At 39.4% G+C, this 21,586-nt stretch overlaps 2 protein-coding genes across 10 annotated transcripts in view; one reads left to right on the top strand and one right to left on the bottom strand.

Annotated features, from left to right (window-relative positions):
• CAGE1 (cancer antigen 1) overlaps positions 1 to 4,297 on the bottom strand; it is a 46,961-nt gene extending 42,664 nt beyond the window's left edge. For all 9 annotated transcript variants that reach the window (XR_003911198.1, XR_003911199.1, XM_029945474.1 and 6 more), the window contains exons 1-2: positions 4,216 to 4,297; positions 2,337 to 2,491 (exon numbers count right to left, since the gene is read on the bottom strand). Coding sequence is in view for 7 of the 9 variants with exons in the window: in XM_029945474.1 (XP_029801334.1) it covers positions 2,337 to 2,491; positions 4,216 to 4,228 (168 nt within the window). In the remaining 2 variants the exon portion in view is untranslated. The remainder of the gene's footprint in view (positions 1 to 2,336; positions 2,492 to 4,215) is intronic.
• Positions 4,298 to 4,507: 210 nt separating this feature from the next.
• RIOK1 (RIO kinase 1) lies at positions 4,508 to 20,233 on the top strand. The gene is made up of 12 exons (XM_029943145.1): positions 4,508 to 4,791; positions 7,039 to 7,249; positions 9,499 to 9,589; positions 10,756 to 10,825; positions 12,100 to 12,142; positions 15,241 to 15,333; positions 16,104 to 16,216; positions 16,320 to 16,400; positions 18,554 to 18,640; positions 19,041 to 19,178; positions 19,773 to 19,876; positions 20,076 to 20,233. The coding sequence occupies exons 1-12, from the start codon at positions 4,721 to 4,723 to the stop codon at positions 20,231 to 20,233; spliced, it is 1,260 nt and encodes a 419-aa protein (XP_029799005.1). The 5' UTR covers positions 4,508 to 4,720.
• The last annotated feature ends 1,353 nt before the right edge of the window (positions 20,234 to 21,586 follow it).

Raw genomic sequence — 21,586 nt, 5'->3', positions numbered from 1 at the left:
TTTGTATCTCCTACTAAAGTCATCTGGTTACAAACTTCAACATGCTTTTTATAACATTGTTCCACTTATTGAATGTACCTAAACTATGATAAAAACTGAGTTATATTTTATAAAAATTTGTTTTTTTAGATTTCTTGCTAATTTATATCATTCCTGCTAGATTTTAAGCATATCAAGAATAATATCCTTGAAAAGAAAATAGTACTATTCATGTGTATTGATGTTGTATTTACACAATCCTCTTGGAACTCCACTACTTGTCCAATTTCAGAAATTACTTCTAACTCTAGCTTTCTATGATAATATTGTCTTTAAAATACACCTGTTGTTCATTTGGCCTATAAATTCCTTACAAAGAATAAAATACTCTGTGAATTCCAAGAGAGAGAACCTCTTTACATAATTTAAGAGATTCATTCTTAACAATTTGACACATAATGTTAACTTTGATTAACATTCTAATACTGTGATCAAATTTTCTTTTAAAATAAAAATATGAAAGGGGGCACCTGGGTGGCTCAGACGGTTAAACCACCAACTTTGGCTGAGGTCATGACCCCACAGTTTGTGAGTTGGAGCCTGCATCGGTGCCGAGCCTGCTAGAGATTCTCTCTCTCTCTCTCTCTCTCTCTCTCTCTCTCTCTCTCTCTCTCTGCCCCTCCCCTATTTGCACACACATGCGTGCATACACAGGCACTCTCAAAGTAAATAAACTTAAAATATGATTAAAATCATCATAAAAATAATCTTGAACATTATTTTTAATGAGAAAGTAAAAAAATACTCGAAAGCCCGCTCCCCAGTGAGAAGCAATATAATCATTTATCTACATCAATAAATATACAGTTGACCCTTGAACAACATGGGTTTGAACCACAGGGGTCCACTTACACAGATTTTTTCTTATAAATACAGTATTATAAATGTACTTTATTCTCCTAATGATTTTCTAAATCACATTTCTTTCCAGTATATAATAAATATAATACATAAAATATGTGTCAATTGACTATTTGTTATTGGTAAGGCTTCTGGTCAATAGTAGGCTATTAGTTAAATTTGGGGGAGTCACAGTTATATAAAGCTTTTCAGCTATGAGGGGAGTCAGTACCCCTAAGCGCTATATTGTTCAGGGGTCAACTGTGTTATCAGTATTACCATATTTAAGGTTTACACACCTACTGTACATCCATGCAACAATCTAACTAGGTACCTAGGGATAAAAATTCAGGTTGCTTCTAATGTTTACTTATTTTAAATAATACCTTTCATGAAGGTTTTTTTATTTATAATCTCTAACCCCAACATGCTGCTTGAACTTATGACCCTGAGATCAAAGATCTTCAAACTAAACCAGTCAGGTGCCCTAATGTTTATTTATTATAGGTAATTCTGCACGAATCTCATTTGCATACTTCCTTGAGATAGAATTAAAAATAAAATGTGACTTCCTATCACTAAAAAGCCCTTTATTATTTTTTAAGATCTGCATTCCTTCAGTTTTGTTTTTTTTGCTGCTTTAAGTTTATTTATTTTGAGAGAGAGCAAGCAGCAAGCACCCATGCATGCATGTGTCTGCAGGGGAGGGGCACAGAGAGAGAGAGAGAGAGAGAGAGAAACCCAAGCAGGCTCCACGATCCCACAAACCAGGAGATCATGACCTGAGCTGAAATCAAGAGTCAGACGCTTAACCGACTGAGCCACCCAGGTGCCCCACTGAAAAGCCCTTTAGTTTATGCCAATTTATGGGCTAGCCCACATGAAATTGTCCATATTTGTCCATTTTTGAACTACAGAAAGGCAATTACATATGGCACTAACTAATTCATTTCTATTATTTCCCTACACTCCTGCTAGTAATCGTCAAACATCGAGAACAGCATTTATCACAATTTGGGACAGTAAACTTTTTTTAGTGTGTGAGAAAGGACATTTGGAATTTTCATTAAAATAGTCATTTACAAGCAGGGCTCTGTCAATACCATTATGAATGACGTTTGAATCATTTGCATGCTGACAGAACATGCTTAAGACCAGATGTCTGACCCGTTGGGCTCTTTTCCTGCCTCTGTGACTGAGTTGTTGTGGCCATGTGCCCCTGTTGCATGCTTAGGACTTCGCGTGGAGGCCAGAAAGGATCAGGTTTAACACTCTGTAACGTTCTACCTTCCTATGTACACTGATAGAACTGGGAAAACCAGACCCTGTCCCCGCTCCTCTGAGCTTCCACTGTAGATTCTTTTATTGTTTCCCATGTTTTTGAGGACATTTTCATAGGAACACAACATGAAAGCCGAATATATCTGCACCTCCTAGAACATATAAGCAAGGCATACCTGAGGCAAGTCTGAATTGGCACTGCTGGTGTCCATATAGAAGGGCGACTCTGAGTGAGTTAGGTCTTGATTAAGACTGCTGACTATCACGGTATCTGCTTCCAAGGTGCTTTCTAATTTTTCATGAGAAGCATCCACTTCAAAATGCAGAGGATCTGAGGGTGATGACCAAACTTTTAGATAACCCTTGTTCCTAACTGTTGAATGACAGAAGTCTTCTTTTAAAAAGAACTGAATTTTAATGTTTATTAGTATATGCAAACAAAGAGCTTCCACCTCCATGCCTTCTCACATTAGAAAAGCAGCAAAGTTCAGGGTCCTAAATTTTAAAATGTCATTTGTAAAGTTATTAGAAAAAAATTTTTTTAAGTCTATCATAGTCACTTTGTATAGTCATAAATACTGATTTGGACAAAAATAAGCCAATATATGTGGCTACTATCCAATAATTCCCTAGAAGGCTTGGGACCCAGAGGTGAAGGGACCTCTCAGTTACTTAACAGATTTTTACAAAATATTACCAGAGAACTATTAGGTTCCACAAAATACTGTTTTCCTATTTACTTGATACTTTCTATTATCTCATTATCAAGTCAAATCCAACATTGCAAATCCACTTTCCCCCACTTTCCTACACCACACCTATTCGCTCAGGCACCTGGGTTTGAAAACTTGGAGATGCCAAAGGCATCCTTCTAGCTCCTGATCATGAGCCATCCAATTACCAAGTCCTGTCTATTTCTCTCTTAAAAATGTTTTTTGTAATCCATGCTTTCTACCTCTCACGTCATCACACTGGCCCATACTCTTGTGACTTCCTCAGGTCTGTCAGCGGATGGCAGTGGAAAGGATGTCCAATCACCTGGAATCCAAGTTCTTCTGCTGGACTTTCTAGGACTCCCATAGCATGGACCCCCATCACCTCTCCAATACTCCCCTGCTCTTGTCAGATCATGCTCCTTACTACTTCTGTCTGACCTGGCAAATGCTTCTCTCTCCTAAAGCCTTCCTATCTACCCATTCATCTATTTTAAAAATTCCTAAAATGTGGTAAATCTGTACAATTCAGCACTTGTTTTACTGTTTTAGCTTTCACCACCCTTTCAAGGGTGTTAGTATTTACAGATTATAAAATCCCTCCACAAGAGTCCGTGCACGATTTTTCAGTAGTCCCTGCAGCAAACAGCAACCTTGTTCACAGAGTAACTATTGACTGAATGAATCCTGCACTCCAAAGATTTTATTTCTATTAAAAACTTCTCAATCTACAGTTGCTACCCATTTGCCTGGATTATTTTACCGAATTCTCGAATTAATGAACAATTTAGTGAGGCTTGATTTGTTTGCCCAAAGCCATGTCATCATTTTAAGTATAAAAAAGCCAGTAAGACAAGCAGGCTAGTTGGGTTTTGTGAAGGTCTATCTTTATGCTGACCTTTTCCCATCTTCCAAACACATAATGCTGCCGGGGCTGTGGTGAAAGGAATCTGAAAAATCTTGTTTTCCAAATGCAAAAACTGCAAGGCCCTTATGTCTTAAATTGCTTTGTTGGTGAACCTAGAACTTCTATTTACACTTTTATAACTTTGTTCACACGGTAGTCCATCAACTTTAAAGTTAGGTTTGCTTTTTCCATCTTTCATCCTGTCCTTACCAGATTTATGCTAACATTTTTAGAGTATTTAGATGTTTGGGCAGATATTCCAGGAACATTATAAAGCCGTTTTAAGATGGACGTTAAGAGTCGTCATTGAAGTTACTACCAGAGTTCTAGTTTTAAGACTCTTTCAGTCGTAAGACAAACATTTAAAAAATCACTTCTCTGATTTTCCCCTCAAAACAATGCACCAAACTTTTCAAGTCTAAAAAGTGTGCTCACTTCCAGGATCCATAGCTTCTAGGATCCGAAGTAAGGATTTCGCGCGTCTACCATCCGCACAAGGTTTCGCGGCAGAATGATTCACAACCTCAACCCCCGAAGGCTTTTAAAAAGTCGCAGTTGGCAACGGGCGCGCTGGAACGGCCCTCTGTGACATCATCCCGCCGCCCCAGCCAATCTCCGCGGGCAACGGCTCCAGCCGGACTTCACGTCCTCTGCCACGCCTCATTCGCCCTCGGGCGCGGCCAGAAGGCGGGACATCCGGCCGGGCTGAGACTTCCGGTTCGGGCGGGAGTTCCGGTCAGGGCGGTTCATCCCGGTTGTGAGGGCTTATCGCTGTTAGCACGTGGCGCTTGCTTTTGGCGTTGGAGCTTCTGAGTAGTTTGATAGGCGGGCATCTGCCCAGAGAGGGTTGGAGGGCCTGCGGGTAGTGCTGTCTCTGTGCGGTTCTGTCCCAGCTCCGGGCGACGGTCTCCAGCGGCGCCGAGGTGCTGCGAACTCCGTCATGGACTATCGGCGGCTGCTGATGAGTCGGGTGGTCCCCGGGCAGTTCGACGACGCGGATTCCTCGGACAGGTGGGCGGGCGCCGTTGGGCTCACCGACTCCGTAGGGATTCAGCTATCTCCGCCACTGCCACCACCTCCTCGGGCTTTTGAGGGAGATTGATATTTCGTGATTCGGAGTGGTCTCTCTTCACAGCCGTCTCCTCTCTCCATCCCAAATGGGTCTTTTATTCCACTTTGCGCCAGAGTTCATGAAAGCCACTTGTCAAGGGAGTCTGAGATTGGCTGGCCTCTCTGAGAGGCAGAGTTGGGGGTAGTGGTTGGGAAACAGATTTTTTGTGCTCTTTAACTGCATTCGGTGTTCAAGAAATATTTGAGCACCTGTTGTGGGCCAGGTTTTGTCCTCGGCGCTGGAGATGGAGGTGAACAAGATTAAGTCCCTGCTATCTTTGAATTTTACCTTCTACTTGGGAAAGAGGGCAGACAGTTAAGTACATAAGACATTTTACAAACAACAAACAAATAATATACTCTATACAAATAATTAAAATCAGTTGATAGACTAAGTAATGACAGTGTCAGGGAAGAGTTAAGTCCAGATCTGAACGAGAAGAAACTAACCTCTGGAGGAGCAGAGGGAACAGCAGTTCAGGAAGAGGAGACAGGCACAGACTCAACGTTGGATGTGAAATGAGGGTCTAGTGGCCTTTGTACCTACAGCATAGCACAAGTAGTTGAAGAGATCACTAGGTAATGATGTAGAAGTGAGAAGGGGCCAGATCATATAGAGCCTTATAAGGGATGATAAGCACTTGGGATATTCTAGGTCTTAATAGAAAGCCATAGGAAAGATTTTAGTAAGGGAATGACAATCTGGTTTGTGATTGAAAGGAATTACTGTGTTATGGAGAGGATGATTTTAAAGAGCATGAGTGCAGGCGGTTCAGAAGTGATAAAGTAATTAAGTTCAAACATGAGGGGAGCTACAGATAGGGTCACCGGGATATGTTTTGGAGGTAGAAGTGACAAGGGTTGGTGATAGATTGGCTGTGGAGTGTGAGGCAAAGGAGTTCAGGATAACTCCTACATGAAAAATATGAGTTCCTTTGGAATTCCAAGAAACCATTTTTTACTTTATGTTCACAGTAAGGATTCATTACATGTAGATTTTATTAGTCATTTGGGGGATTTTTTTTCAATAAAAGTATGTTGATCATTTTCTGTGTGTCAGGTCTAGTGTTAGTTGGGTAGGGATACATTGGTAAACACCACCCTGATTGACATACAGTTTACGTGATAGGAGGAGAAACATTAAATAATTGGGCAAATTATTTGTATTAGAATTGGATAAATAGTATAAAGGAAAAATGGGTAAGGAATGTGGAAGGCTTTCCTGAGCAAATGATTATAAGCTAATACTAAAAGGTTACATAAGATTTAGCCAGAGAAGTAAGATTTTATTTCAGGTGCATTCCAGATTTATGTTTCTGGATAAGTATATAAAAGGCTTTAGGGAAGAAGTCTGAATGGAGAAACAGCCCAGTGTGGCTGGTAAGTAGTTGACGGTAATGGGTGTACACTGGTTTACCATCCGTCACTGGGTATGGTGAAGATAAGCCAGGGTCCACTCCACTGGGATGGGGGAGAGGGGGCATAATATATCAGGTAGGTAGAGGCCAGAGATGCTGCCCAACATCCTATGAGGCAGAAGATGACCGCCACAACAGAATTGTCCAGCCAAGGCCAAGAAGTTCTGGTATGGATGTGGTATAAATTTAACATGCCCCTGTAGATTGTTGGCAATTAAAGGATCAAATTAAGGATATGTTTACAGAATCATAGTAAATAGCAGGTGTTTAATGATTATTCTCTTCCCACCCATATCCAGGGAGATTTGGAATACTCTAAGCTGTGGCTAATTAATAATCAAGATCAGTCGTCTGAATTTACTCAACTCTTGTCTGACCATTTATAAGCTGGTAGTTCAAATTATCAGCTCTTCTCTGTGGTTCCTGTGTTTGTTCCCTACATGAGTGGTCAAAACTGGTGGTACCTCTATTGAATCTGACCTGCAGACATGTTTTGTTTGGTATGCACAGTGTTGTTTAAAATTAAATGTACTTCTTTAGTAGGACCTGGAGAAAAGCAAGCAATGGGAATGGCACTCTGGTATTAAGTTGGAGTTTATTGGGAGATAACATTGAAAGGAAAACTTTTTAGAGTTACGGGTATAGATTTAGTCTATTATATCACAAATAAATGCATATATAAATCCAATTAGAGTTATGTGGAAACGTGCTGTAACACTGTTATTTCTAGTGAAAACATTAACCTGTGGTCCATCAGAGAGGAAGATGTTTTGTTTGAAGACATGCAGAAGAATGTGCCTGAGAAAATGGGTGGAGGTGACATGGAGGAAGAGGAGGAGGAGGAAGAGGAGGAGGAGTATGATGATGACGACTGGGATTGGGATGATGGAATTGGAAAACTCACCAAAGGTTATATCTCAAATGCAAGGAGTAACCCACAGGTATTTTACAAATGATTGTATACATCTTTATGTTCTTTGTTTATGTCTTCTTTTTTCAAAGGACTTTTCCTTGTTGTGGACTTAACTAACTGGAAGATTTCCCTCAGGTTATGTTGCCCAGTAGCTCCAGCCTTTAACGAGTTTGGTTCTTCATCCTTTTCATATTTCTGATAGATAATTTCCTGGATATAGGTTCTTTTCATAATCAGTATGTTTTATTTTATTATTATTATTTTTAATGTGTTTATTTATTTTTGAGAGAGAGAGAGAAACAGCGTGAGCGGTGGGGGTCAGAGAGAGAAGGAGTCACAGGATCTGAAGATAGGCTTCATGCTTTCTGAGCTGGCTGTCCGCACAGAGCTCGATGCTGGGCTCGAACCCTCGAACCATGAGATCATGCCCTGAGCCGAAGCCGGATGCTTAACCAACTGAGCCTCCCAGGGGCCCCCATAATCAGTACATTTTAAAAGTTATTTAAATTGTAATAAGGAGCTTTAAAATCTGCATGGGAAGGATGCAAATAGGCAATTTACTACAACTGGTTAGGCAACATGGAAAGTTCAGCTTCCTTAATAATTAAAGAAATGCTAATTAAATATGTAGAAATGCCATTCTTTTTACCTATGAAACTGACCAAGACCCAAAATCTGTAGTTGCTGATTGACTAAATATAAGTACTTCTGTAGAGGATAAACTGGTATATGATAAAAGCTTTTAAAACATAAAACAAATGCTTTGATTCAGCAATTCTTTTAAGATTGTGCCAAGAATAGTGTTATAAGAATGATATTCCAGAATTGTTTATAGAGAAACACTGGAAACAAGTTTGATTAAATTTGATGTGGGACTGATTTCACACGATGGGATACTATTAAGCCATAAAATACGTTGCAGTGGAAAACTTTATTAATGGTACGAAGACGTGTTCATAATCTGCTGTCACCTGCTGCGTACAGAGCACAAGTTATCAGACTGCAGAGCCTGCTGCTCAACTGTACCTACTCAGTGTTTCAGGGGTTTGCAGAGCCCTGGGATTAACATGGTACATCTTACTAGAGCATAAAGATTTCTGAAAGAGATGGAGGGAGAAACACCAACAATATTTCTTTGAATATTAAGACCACTATATTGTGATGAGACTGTGTGCATTTAAAAAATAACCAGATGGGGCACCTGGGTGGCTCAGTCAGTTGAGCGCCTGACTTCAGCTCAGGTCATGATCTCACAGTTCAGTAGTTCAAGCCCCGCCTCAGGCTCTGTGCTGACAGTTCAGAGCCTGGAGCCTGCTTTGGATTCTGTGTCTCCCTCTGCCCCTCCCCTGCTCGCACTCTGTCTCTCTCTCAAAAAGAAATATTTTTTAAGAATTAAAATTATTTAAAAAAGATAAAAACTAACCAGATTAATTTCATACTTGTGGTCTTATTTTGGTGAGATGTTGAACTATTTCAATATAGAGTTTATTTTCTTTTAAGAAAGATAGAAAAAAAAGGTAAGTATATAAGCTTAAATATGAACTGTTATCTTTGGGTACTGGGATTATTGGTGATTAAAATTTTACCTGTGTTTTCTACTGTGATTCTGTATTTAGAAATGCTTTTAAAGTTCTATCTGGTAGAAAACTTTAAAAAGGTCTGTGCAGACAAGAAACAAGTCATCCCCACACTTGCAAACTGAGATGACTGGAGTAAATCAGTCTTTGTTATGAGACTTTTTTTTTAAATCTGTGCTGTACTCTCTTATATGTGGGTTCTTTATTCTCTTTTTGCTATTATTTTAATTTGTGCATAGTGCCAATGTAAGTGGTGAGCCTCAGACCTGATCTTTCCCTTTCCTGAGACAGTAGGCCCAAAATGAAATTCTTAGAACCAGTTTAATGTTGGCCTTAGCCATTTATTATACATTTTAGAGATAAATGAACATTTTCAAATTTTAAATCTATAAGCAGTTGAACTAGAAAAATGCACTTAACTTTAATTTGTCATTTATAATAATGAGGAATACATAGTAGGGAGGTTGAAAAATATAGATTCTACAGAATTCATTTTAGCCAGTAACTTTGTCCTACTTCAAGTGTCTTTGTTAAAAATTTTTTGAGCAAATACAATTGATTCTTAACCTTTTATTAGGGTACTCCTTCAAGTATTGATGCTCTGATAGTTAACTGTGGGCTAAGGAGAAAGACATGTAATAAAGAACCTAGGCAGGTATTTCCAGCTAGTGCCTTCAAGCCTGGAACTTATTTCTTCTAGGCAAATCAACAGACTTCCAACTACAACCCAGCCAAAATGTCTACTCCAGCAGACAAGGTCTTACAGAAATTTGAGAATAAAATTAATCTAGGTGAGTTCATAAAATATATTTGGGCTATGAGGAAGTTATTCAGAAACCATGGAGTGTCATAAATGTTATTAGATCAAGAAATGAGTGTATTCAGTGTTACTGGCTGAATAATAACGTTTACAGAAGATAAAAACTCAGTGTTTGAAGACCTGGCTTCAGGAAGAGACTTCACCTTCTGCTTTTTTTTTTTTAGCTTTGTTCTCTCCTTTGCTGTAGAAATATAAAGTTACAGATACCTGTTTCAGCTTTTGTCTATTTTGTGTTAAAGTAGCATCCTCTGAGAGTAGGGTGTTGAAAATACAGTTGGTCCTTGAACATGGAGTTGAAAATCCACTTATAACTTCTGACTTCCCCAGAACTTAATTACAAATAGCCCACTGTTGACCGAAAGCCTCACTGATCACATGAACTGTTGAAAAACACGTTTTATATGTTATGTATATTGTAAACTAAATTCTTACAATAAAGGAAACCAGCAAAAAGAAAATGTTAAATCATAAGAAATACATGTGCAGTACAGTACTGTGAAAAATCCTTGTATAAGTAGATCTGCACAATTCAAACACTTGTTCATGTATCAACTGTACTAGATGTTGAATATAAATTTTGTTTTACTAGACACTTTTTATATAGGTGTTAATCATTTAGTGAGCTGTTTAATTCAAGGAATCAGAATATTGATTTGAACCACCACCTCTTTAAAAATGCAGGGTCATCTGTCTTGTGGACATTGACTCATTATAAACCTAGCACAGTGTCGCTTGTAGCCTATCACTGACCTATAACTTGAAATGAAATTGAAGTTTTTAGAATTAAAGTTGGAATTCAGGCAGTTTATATTCCCTATGTTAGCCATATAAAGTGTTAACAAGTATCTGAAATTCAGCACATGCAGGTAAAGGATTTGGGGGGATTTCCTAGATCTGGGTTTCTGTGGCTCAGAAGTTACAGCCGTGATGATGACAGTGATGACACCTGTCACTAAGGAGATAAAACTTCATGCTCACCTCTGAAAGCATTAACATTTTTTTTCATTATTAAAAGAGATTCTATATGTAACAATGTTTACATATTGAAAATAGAAGAGGAAGGGGGAAAATTATCTATTCAGAAAGATTTGTCTTTGTCTTAAATGTTGTTCACATTGTGTATTTTTAAATTTTTAGATAAACTAAACGTTACTGATGCTGTCATAAATAAAGTCACCGAAAAGTCTAGACAAAAGGAAGCAGATATGTAAGTAATATTTTAACTACAAAACATAGCTGATAGGGACTAATTCTTGACAAATTAGCATTTTGGTCATAATTATTTTGGAAAGGATATTTCTTTGTATGCTTAAACCAGTTCTTTCTTTTCTTTTTAGCTTAAATGAGGGTATCCTTTCCTTAGTAAGTTGAGAATATTAAGTGAGTCTTAAAGGTGTGGTCAAACTATATATAATCTTGTAATTCACAGGTGTGCTTTCAGGAGGGTGATGTTTTAAACTAAAATGTAGATTCCAGTTTAAACTCAAGTGCTAAAGTTTAAAAATGCTCCCTTTTAAAGATTTATTAAATTTTTGCTTCCATGAAATTTAAAAAAATTATTTATTTTATTTTTTTAAGTAGGCTCCACGCCCAGTGTGGGGCTTGAACTCACAACCAACTAAGCCACCCAGGCATCCCTCCATAAATATTTTTAAAATGTAAGGAAAGACTTAAAACTCAATAGTCATGTAATTAAGAACAGTTTCTGTTTATTCTTTTCAAAACCAGTTGTTAAAGTTCGAGCTAACTTCTGTATATTAGTAACACTAGAGCATTGACATATTGTAGAAAATGACACTAAGTTTATACAACTAGTAGTGTTAGAACTGAACTTAAAAACCAACTTTTTTCTGACTAAAACTCACTTTTCTCCTGGTCTATTGCTGTGCCCAAGAGATACCAGCCTTTTGAGAACTGCCATAGTGATCTGTTACTCCATGGGAAGTATCTGAATCTTTGTGTTTGAATCTTTATGAGTTGAGTTTAGTGTGCTAATAGAATCAGATTGTGTGGTGAGTTGAAGCCAATTGGAGTCTGCATTTGAAGACAGAACCCAAGAACTGTCTTAAGATGATAAAACCCTGTGTCTTGGTAGAAAGGGACTCTAAAGAGAAGGCGATATAAATGACTTTGATTCTCCACTAAGAGAATCATTAAAGATTCAAGGATGGTATTAACAGACCTGATGTTTCCTTTTTTGCAGCATGGTTCACTTTACCCCAGCTGCTCTCTATCCTTCTAAAATATGGATGGAATTATTTTTTCTTACTATAGATGTGGTTCTTTTGCTCTAGGGAACCAAACTGACGAGTAAGGGGACATGAAGGAAGCATCACTAAGCAATGGAACTACAATGAGATTATGAAATGGGTTATTAAAATACCTACTTAGGAATTTTACAGGATGAGATACATTTTAAAACTTTTTATTTTGGCTTTTGAATTTTGAATGTGTCTCATACTCCTTTTTGGTTTTGGTTAGGTTTCGCATCAAAGATAAGGCGGACAGAGCAACTGTGGAACAGGTACAATTTAACTGTGCTCTCATTTTAAGTTCTCATTTCAAATTAGCCTTTCTTTTCTCTTGGGATTATAGTTTGCACTCATTCTTTTGGCCTAATGCTAATATTGCCTAAAATTATTCTGTCTTCTAGTTTTAAGTTTAGAAGTCTACATTTTGCTTTATTGATGATAGATAACTTACTTTCATGCCCCCCTCTGTGGCCACCGTGCGGTGCTTTCATCTTCTGTGGGGAGGCAGCATTTACTGGAAGACCAGAGATCTTTTGTCTTAAGCAAGATCTGTAGGAATTTTGTGAGCTTTCCTAGAAAATAGGTATCTGCCACAAAGTGAGGGGGAAGGGCAATGCCTTCACATTTTCAGTAGAAATCTCTTACTTGGCTTAAACATTATGATGGTTTTATTCTTTTTGTTCAAGAATGGGGGAAATTTTTCCTAATTTTCCCATATGTAGAGAGTTGTGTTTGGATGTTAGCATTGGCTCCGATTTTTTTATGTGAAGGCAGTAAAAAGGATCAGAACATTGCTACTGCTACCTACCACCCTTCTCCCCAACCCTACACAGAGGCACAAACACATTTTGGAATAGTAGCCTCTATGATCCCTAAATCCTTGATTTAAGATACGAGCTTAGATATGACTCTCCAGCAGAGTAACACCCAACCTGAGCTCCAGAACCGTTTGCACAGTTGAATTCCACCTGTAGTTGGGCAGGAGTAGGTCTGAGATCTGCTTCTTCCTTGTCCTCTCATTTATTTTGTGTGTGTGTGTGTGTGTGTGTGTGTGTGTGTGTGTTGAAAACAAAGTGTAGTCCAGCTGAGAAAAGTAAGGCAGCCAAAATTTTCAAACACCCTAAAATAACTAAGGCAGGAAATCTTTTTTTTCCCCTTTTTCAAAATTAATTTTGAATAAGAATGTGTATCTTGGTCTTAAGCTGTCTTTTTAAATATGTATTTGTGAGTTTATTTGTTCTCCTGTTTCTCCCTCCCCTATTTTGTTTTAAAGCCATTTTGGTACGTTGCTCTTTGGACGCCGCTGCCTGGGCTCCCTCCCAGTTTTGCAGCAACACAGGCGTCTGCCTGGGTTCTCAGCGCGCCCCTTCCCTCTGCCGACCTGTGCAGTGGAGCGGGAATGGCACTTAGGACCCGCTCGCTCCCTCACTTCCCTTTCACTCCTCTCTAGTTGCCATAGTTGCAGTTTGGCTTTTTGTCCTGCAGTCTTTCCAGGGTTGTTTTTTTTTATATTGTTGTTTTTAATGTTTTATTTATTTTTGAGAGAGAGAGATAGCTTGAGCAGGGGAGGGTCAGAGAAAGGGGACACAGAATCTGAAGCAGGCTTCAGGCTCTGAGCTGTCAGCACAGAGCCCGACGCGGGGCTCAAACCCATGAACCACGAGATCATGACCTGAGCTGAAGCCAGATGCTCAACCAAGTGAGCCACCCAGGCGCCCCATAGGGTTGTTTTGTTTTTATTAACCCTAGGTTTCTGGTATGACCACACCTGTGTCACTGAAGGATAGACCTTAAACTGAGTTAGCCTTGGCTACTTTACACTGCCTCAGTCTGGGGAGCTGGAGGGGCTGCTGTGAGTGTCCTTGAAATTGCATGTAAATATTAGGCTTCTTCAGTTCAGGCATGGACGGGGCCAGGCTTTAAATTCTTTGCCTTCTGTTTGTTAAAGAGGACTTTGGGATCCTTTTTATTTAAGATTCCTTGCTCTGACTTTGAAGGAGGCCCTTTCCCTGATTCACTCATGTATAGCAGAGGTGTGCAAACTCTTTCTTTAAAGGATTAAATGATAGGGGCGCCTGGATGGCTCAGTTGGTTGAGTGTCCAACTCTTGATTTCAGCTCAGGTCATGCCCACATTGGTCATGCTCCACGGATCCTGCTTGGGATTCTCTCTCTCTCTCCCTCTGCCCCCTCCCCTGCTCATGTGTGCTCACTCTCTCACTCTTGCTCTCTCTTTCTCTCAAAAAAAACAAATGGGGCGTCAGGGTGGGTCAGTCAGTTAAGCGTCTGACTTCTGCTCAGGTCATAATCTTGTAGTCCGTGAGCCCCACATCGCACTCTGTGCTGACAGCTTGGAGCCTGGAGCCTGCTTCAGATTCAGTGTCTCTCTCTCTGCCCCTCTCTTGCTCATGCTCTTTCTCTCAAAAAATATTTTAAAAAATTTTAATAATAAGGAATTTAATGAGTACTTTAGCATTGTGCCTCGCCACTCTTTTTTTTTTAACAGCTTTTAAAATGTTAAGCCAGAGGTGCCTGGGTGGCTCAGTCGGTTAAGTGCCAACTTCAGCTCTGATCATGACCTCATGGTGCATGAGTTTGAGCCCTGCATCAAGCTCTGTGCTGACAGCTCAGAGCCTGGAGCCTGCTTCAGATTCTGTGTTTCCCTTTCTCTGTGCCTGTCCCCCACTCACACACTGTCTCTCTCTCTCAAAAATAAATAAACGTTAAAAAAATAAATAAAATGTAAAAACCATTCCTCGCTTGCAGGCTGCAGAAAAACAAGCTGTGGCCTGGATTTGACTCCTGCACCATAGGACTCTGACCTTCCTTTAAAATTGCAGGTCCGACACAGTGACCACTGAGCACTGGAAACATGGCTAGTCAGAATTGACTGGTGCTATACACATAAACCAGATTTTGAAGACTTATAAGAAAAAAGAAATGTTAACTCTCTCACTGATAACTTTTTATATTGATGATGTGTTGAAATTGATAGTGTTCTAGATTGGAATAAATGAAGTATATCAAAATTAATTTTATCTACTTTTTGCTTCTTTTAGTGTGACTAGAAAATGTAAAATTACTATGCGGCTTGCATTATATATTCTATTCTGTTAGCTAATGTAGTCTAGAGTCCATCTCTGCTTCTCTTGAACTTGGTAGACTTTGATTTCTGTGTCTCAATGAACTTGTTGGTTTGTTTCTTGTTCCTTTGGCCTTTGTGTCTCATTTTATTTACTAAATATCAGAACGGATAAAAACACAACAGTTGAGACTCTCAGCCAGCCAGAATAGTGTAGCATTAACAGGTGCTTGAATGAGAAATATTTGATACTATTTTTCTGAACATTCTATTTTTTGCATTTTTTTAGGTGTTGGATCCTAGGACACGAATGATATTATTCAAGATGTTGACTAGAGGGATCATATCAGAGATAAATGGCTGCATTAGCACAGGAAAAGAAGTGAGCTTTTCTTTGGATGCCTGAATGTTTTCATGTTAGTTTTATTTCAGATACCAAATGAAACTAAGGCACTTAGTAGATAAATGGTGCCTTTAAAAGAAAAGAAAAAAAAAAACATGCCCAAGTCAGGATGGTTTAATTAGTGTTTCTAAAAACAGCTTTATTAATATTTATGGCTGGGTAGGAAGTTGTGCACATAACTGTGCCTCTTCACTGTCGTCGCTGTACTGGATCGCCGAGCCCAGGTCGTGCCCAGGACCGGCATCGGTGGTCACATTGCTGCAGGCCTAAGTCCTTGCCACATGGTTACTACCAGAGGAGGGGCTTGTAGTCTAGTTTCTGTGGGTACACAAGTCTCTTTCTCACTTTTTCTTTGTATGTGGTAACAGAGAAAGACAGACATGATGTTTGTAAATTAGCAACTCATTCTATGGGAAGCAGGCCTCAGTAAAATTCAGTTTATAAATCATGAGATGTAAGAATGTCTTGAAATGTTTTTCACATACTTGAGATGCAAAGATATTCGAAACTGCTTCATACCTTATTAGAAATTGGATTTCTTATGTAAATTGGAGCTCTACTTACTGTACCTTTTGATATGATGTTTCATATTTTAATTGATATATTCAAAAGATGATGGTGTTTCTTGTCCTGTTACTTCAGTTCACTTTGTTTTTTTTGACTTTTGAAGATAGAATCAAACAGTGGAAAATTAAAATACTGTTTGTCATTATTTAACACAAACTTAATTTGTTTTTGATGCAAAATAGGCTAACGTGTACCACGCTAGCACAGCAAATGGAGAGAGCAGAGCAATCAAGATTTACAAAACTTCTATTTTGGTGTTCAAAGATCGGGATAAGTATGTAAGTGGGGAATTCAGGTGAGTTCAGATTCTTTTTCCAGTTGACCTAGTTTCTATATTCTAAAAAATAAAAACTAGAATAATAGGATGATTGCACTAACAAATATTTTTCTTGTTCAAGATTTCGTCATGGCTATTGTAAAGGAAACCCCAGAAAGATGGTGAAAACTTGGGCAGAAAAGGAAATGAGGAACTTAATCAGGTGACTCTTGGGGGCGGGTGTCCGTGCTGTGCCAGGCGTACTGGCCCCAGCTCCTTCCTGCTGTCAGATCCCAGTGTGGTTCCGTGGAAAGGTAGGGACTCGTGGTGCTATGTTAGATCTGCTGAGGTACGCAAAAGAAACGAATTTCTGGACAAATAGGAACTATCTTATCTTCTATGTTTTAATGATCCAGTATAGAAACATTTCTTCAGCAAGACTGAGTCATTTGAAGCACCTTGGTAGCCATGTGAAAGCATTTAGAATTGATACTGAGGATGACAGGGGCCTGTTGCAGGACTTTATTTTATTTTATTTTTTAATGTTTATTTTTGAGAGAGAGCACAAGTGGGGGAGAGGCAGAGAGACAGGGAAACAGAGGATTGATCTGACAGCACAGAGCCTGATGTAGGGCTCGAACTCACAAACCATGAGATCATGAACTGAGCTGACGTCAGTTGCTTCACTGACTGAGCCACCCAAGCGTCCCTTATTTATTTATTTAAATTCAAGTTAGTTAATATGCAGTGTAGTATTGGTTTCAGGAGTAGAACCCAGTGATTCATCACTTACATAGGACACCCAGTGCTCATCCCAACAATGGCCTTCTTAATGCTCATCACCCATTTAGGCCACCCCCCCACCCCCTTCCCTTCCAGCAACCCTCAGTTTGTTCTATATTTAAGAGTTTGCCTCTCTGTCTGTTTTTATCTTATTTTTCCTTCCCTTTCCCTATGTTTATCTGTTGTGTTTCATGTGAGTGAAATCTTATTTGTCTTTCTCTTCCTGATTTATTTTGCTTAGCATAATATACTCTAGTTTCATCCATGTTGCAAATGGCAAGACTCCATTCTTTTTGATCACTGAGTACTATTCCATTTTACATATATATCATATCTTCTTTATCCATTCATGTGTTCGTGGACATTTGGGCTGTTTTCATAATTTGGCAGGCTGTTGTAAACATTGAGGTACATGTGCCCCTTCAAATCAGCATTTTTTTGTATCCTTTGGATAAATACCTAGTAGTGTAATTGCTGGGTTGTATGGTAGTTCTAGTTTTAATGTTTTGAGGAACCTCCACACTGTTTTCCACAGTGGCTGTTGCAAGATTTTAAACAGGGAAGTGACATAATCTAATGGTGAGATTGATGAGTCATTTTATAATAGGTATTGGAGTTTTCAACAGTTTTATTTGGTCCCAAACTCTATTATAGTCTCCTTTTCTTATTTCTATCCAATTGTTTTTAAATTTTTTAAAATGTTTACTTATTTTTGATAGCGAAAGAGAGAGAGAGAGAGCCTGAACAAGGGAGGGGCAGAGAAAGGGAGACACAGAATCTGAAGCAGGCTCCAGGCTCTGAGCTGTCAGAACAGAGTCCAACACGAGGTTCAAACTCACAAGCCTGAGCTGAAGTTGGACACTTAGACTGAGCCACCCGTGTGCCCCTCCTATTTCTATCCAGACATGCTTATGTATTCATTTGCTAACCTTTTTATAGCAAATGAAGATAGCTGAGAGGAAGGTTTTTAAACCATTTGAAGTATTTTTTTTTCTCAAATACCTTTTAGTTTTGTATGTGTTGTGCATAGGCTATATACATTGGATACTTTAGTATTAAATACTTGTTTTGAACTCCTGAAATCTTCCTGTGTTCTGTTAGCTAGCTAGATATTAGTTATTAGTTAAACGGTTTTCTGTTTTGGGGGAGGTTTTTCTAAGTAAACTCTGTGTCCAATGTGGGGCTCAAACTCATGACCCCAAGATCAAGAATTACGTGCTCTACCAACGAAGCCAGCGAAGCACCCTTGGGTGCAACTGTTTTTATTAATCATTGTTTAATCAGCTCAAGAGACATAGCTGCCATATCTCATCAGCTCTGAGATGCACATTTCACAGGTTAGTGCCTCTGGAGTTGGACCGAGTGTTAGAGGTTCTGAGCAGTAGTTGAGTTGCCAGAGTTGTGTCATTTTTGATCATGCATCCTGCTGCCACTTAAAAGTCACTGGGGCCTTAGAGTTTATGAAAACCAGTAATACAGTTGAGACGTGTTGGTGCTATTTCCCAACACTGACAATTATCTTCTGTAGCCATTTTAATTTGTTTTAGATGCTGTGTAGCCTCACATGTCCTTTCACCTGTTTGAATATCACAGGCTGAACACTGCACAGCTCCCATGCCCAGAGCCTATCCTGCTAAGAAGTCACGTTCTTGTTATGGGTTTCATCGGTAAAGATGACATGTGAGTACATGGAAGTCCTCATAATTACATGCTCAGAATTGTATTTTTAAGTGCTTTGAAGTGTCCAGTATATGAGTATTTGCCCTTTAAATAGCTCCTTTCATTTTGAAATGTTTCATATGAATTTTCCACTGTATTAGGGCATAGAGTTAATTTGTTCTACCTTGTTAAGTCCCCAAATGCTTCAGAATAACAAAGTTCACCCTGCTTCTGAGAAAAGTTTTGTTCAGTAAGCTGTGAAAACACCTGTTTCTTGACAACTTTTTGGAATGGTACATCTGTCATAAGCCAAATTGTTCAGTGAAGAGTTGTCAAAAAGAAGCGCACATAGCAATGTAGTATAAAGCAGGACAACTTGTTCTGGGGCATTTTATCTCAGTTCATTTTATTTTTACTTAAGGCCAGCGCCACTGTTGAAAAACGTCCAGTTATCAGAGTCCAGGGCTCGGGAGTTGTATCTGCAGGTCATCCAGTATATGAGAAGAATGTATCAAGATGCCAGACTCGTCCATGCGGATCTCAGTGAATTTAACATGCTGTGAGTGCGTTTTGTCCTTTAGGAACCACCTGCACGGTGTTTCATGTCCTTTAAAAAATAGAAAATCCCAGGGATGCATGGGTGGCTCAGTCGGCCAAGCGTCCAACTTCAGTTCAGGTCATTATCTCATGGTTTGTGGGTTTGAACCCCACGTTGGACTCTCTGCTGACAGCTCAGAGCCTGGAGCCTGTCTTCGGATTCTGTGTCTCCCTCTCTCTGCCCCTCCCCCACTCGTGCACACGCAGGCACTCCCTCTCAAAAATAAACAAACATTAAAAACATTTAAAAAATAAATAAAATCCCAATCTAAGAAGTCATTTTAAAATTTTCAAGTTTTAAAGTTGGCTTCCATGTGGTCATAGTACAGGATGTAGTCTCTGCCTTTTGTGACCTTAGTCACAAAATCGACCATTTGATCATTAACAGGCTTCTAGGACTTTGGAGATTTTCTCGGTTTTCATCTCTTGTTAGTCCAAGTGGCCTCTTACCCTTACCCACCTTGTTTATTTTATTATTTCCCGTGCTCTTAAAGTAGAATTGTTTTAAGCAAGAAATGCAGGAAGGTAGTAATCTCCCTGCATGTCTGGCCCACAGGTACCACAGTGGGGGTGTGTACATCATTGATGTTTCTCAATCTGTGGAGCATGACCACCCACATGCCTTGGAGTTCTTGAGAAAAGACTGTGCCAATGTCAACGGTGAGCGGAAATTGGAATTTCCAGCCAGCTTGTTTGTGGATGGTGGCTCAGCACTGTTAAGCTGTTGATATGGCCTTAAATTTTTTGATGCAGTGATGACCATGTGCTGGGAGAGGGTATATTTTTATTCTTCTCTTCCTTTCTGTATAAATTGGAATAAATCTCTCATACAGCTGTCATTTCATTTTCCTTTCAACAGATTTCTTTTTGAAGCACAACGTTGCTGTGATGACCGTGCGGGAACTCTTTGAATTTGTCACAGACCCATCCATTACACATGAGAACATGGATGCTTATCTCTCCAAGGTGAGACAGGGTGAGGAAGGGAAAGGACAGAAAAGGGCAATTGTCATTTGAATGTATTCAGAGACTCAAATCGCTTAGCATAGGTTCATTTTTATACCTTCCTGAGACCTTTTCCTTCTGGTTTCACACATAGGGAATCAGAAATTCGGTAAAACCAACGAAAAAGCCATGTTTCTTTTTTTAATGTTTATTTATTTTTGAGAGTGAGAGAGACAGAGTACAAAAGGGAGAGGAACAGAGAATGAGGGAGGCACAGAACCGGAAGCAGGCTCCAGCCTCTGAACTGTCAGCACAGAACCTGACGTGGGGCTCAAACCCATGAACTGTGAGATTATGACCTGAGCTGAAGTGTGGTGCTTAACTGACCGTGCCACCCAGGCGCCCCAGAGAAACCCAGGTTGCTTAATGTGAAGCATTGGGCAAGATTGCCTAGACCACCAAAATTCCTGAACGTTTAGTAAGAAACTTGTGTGTTTTTGGTCTTTCCCTTGTTTCTCAGCGGTCTTTCTGAATCCTAGAATTTTTGAAATGTGGTAAAATGCACAGCATAAAACTTATTGTAACCATTTTTAAGTGTGCACGTTCATCAGTGGCATTAAGTTCATGCACAGTCATGTGCCACCATCGCCACCGTCCATCTCAACCTTTTTCATTGTGCAATAGAAACTGTGCCCATTAAACGTTAATGCCTCCTTCCTCCCTCCCCGCAGCCCATCCTGCTTTCTGTCTGTGATGTTGTCTACCCCAGGTACCTCACATAAGTGGAGACAAACTTTCTGTTTCTGGCTGACTTGCTTCCCTTAGTGTAATGTTCTCAAGATTTGTTCACGGGTACCGCACACTTTGTTTATCCATTCATGGGTGGATGACCACTTGAGTTGCTTCAACCTTTTGGCTGCTGTGAATAATGCTGCTTTGAACAGGGGTGCACAGATAGCTCTTCAAGACCCTGCTTTTATTTCTTTTGGGATATACACAAGAGTGGAATTGCTGCATTATATGGTAATCCTCCTTTTAATTTTTTGAGGAACTACCATACTGTTTTCCTTAGTGGTTTTAACATTTTACATTGCCGCCCGACGCTGTGCAAGGCTTCCAGTTTCTCCACATACTCACATCTTCGCCATGTTCTGGTTTTGTTTTTGTGTTGGTGTTTTCCTGTTTTTGGAACAGCTATCTCGACGGGTGTGAAGTGGTGTCTCATGGTTGTTAATTTGCATTTCCGTGATGATTAGTGATGTTGAGCATCTCTCTTTTCACATGCTTGTTGGCCATTTAGATATCATCTTAGGAGAAAAGTCTCCTCCACTCACTTGCCCATTTTTAAATGAGATTGTTTTTTGTTGTTGAGTTATGGGAGTTCTTTATATGTTCTGACTATTAACTGCGTATCAGATCTGTGAT

Source organism: Suricata suricatta, chromosome 7, assembly GCF_006229205.1.
Source record: "Suricata suricatta isolate VVHF042 chromosome 7, meerkat_22Aug2017_6uvM2_HiC, whole genome shotgun sequence".
NCBI classification, from domain to species: Eukaryota; Metazoa; Chordata; class Mammalia; order Carnivora; family Herpestidae; genus Suricata; species Suricata suricatta.
Note: the sequence above shows the minus strand (reverse complement) of the source record. Positions and strands in the feature narration are given on the sequence as shown.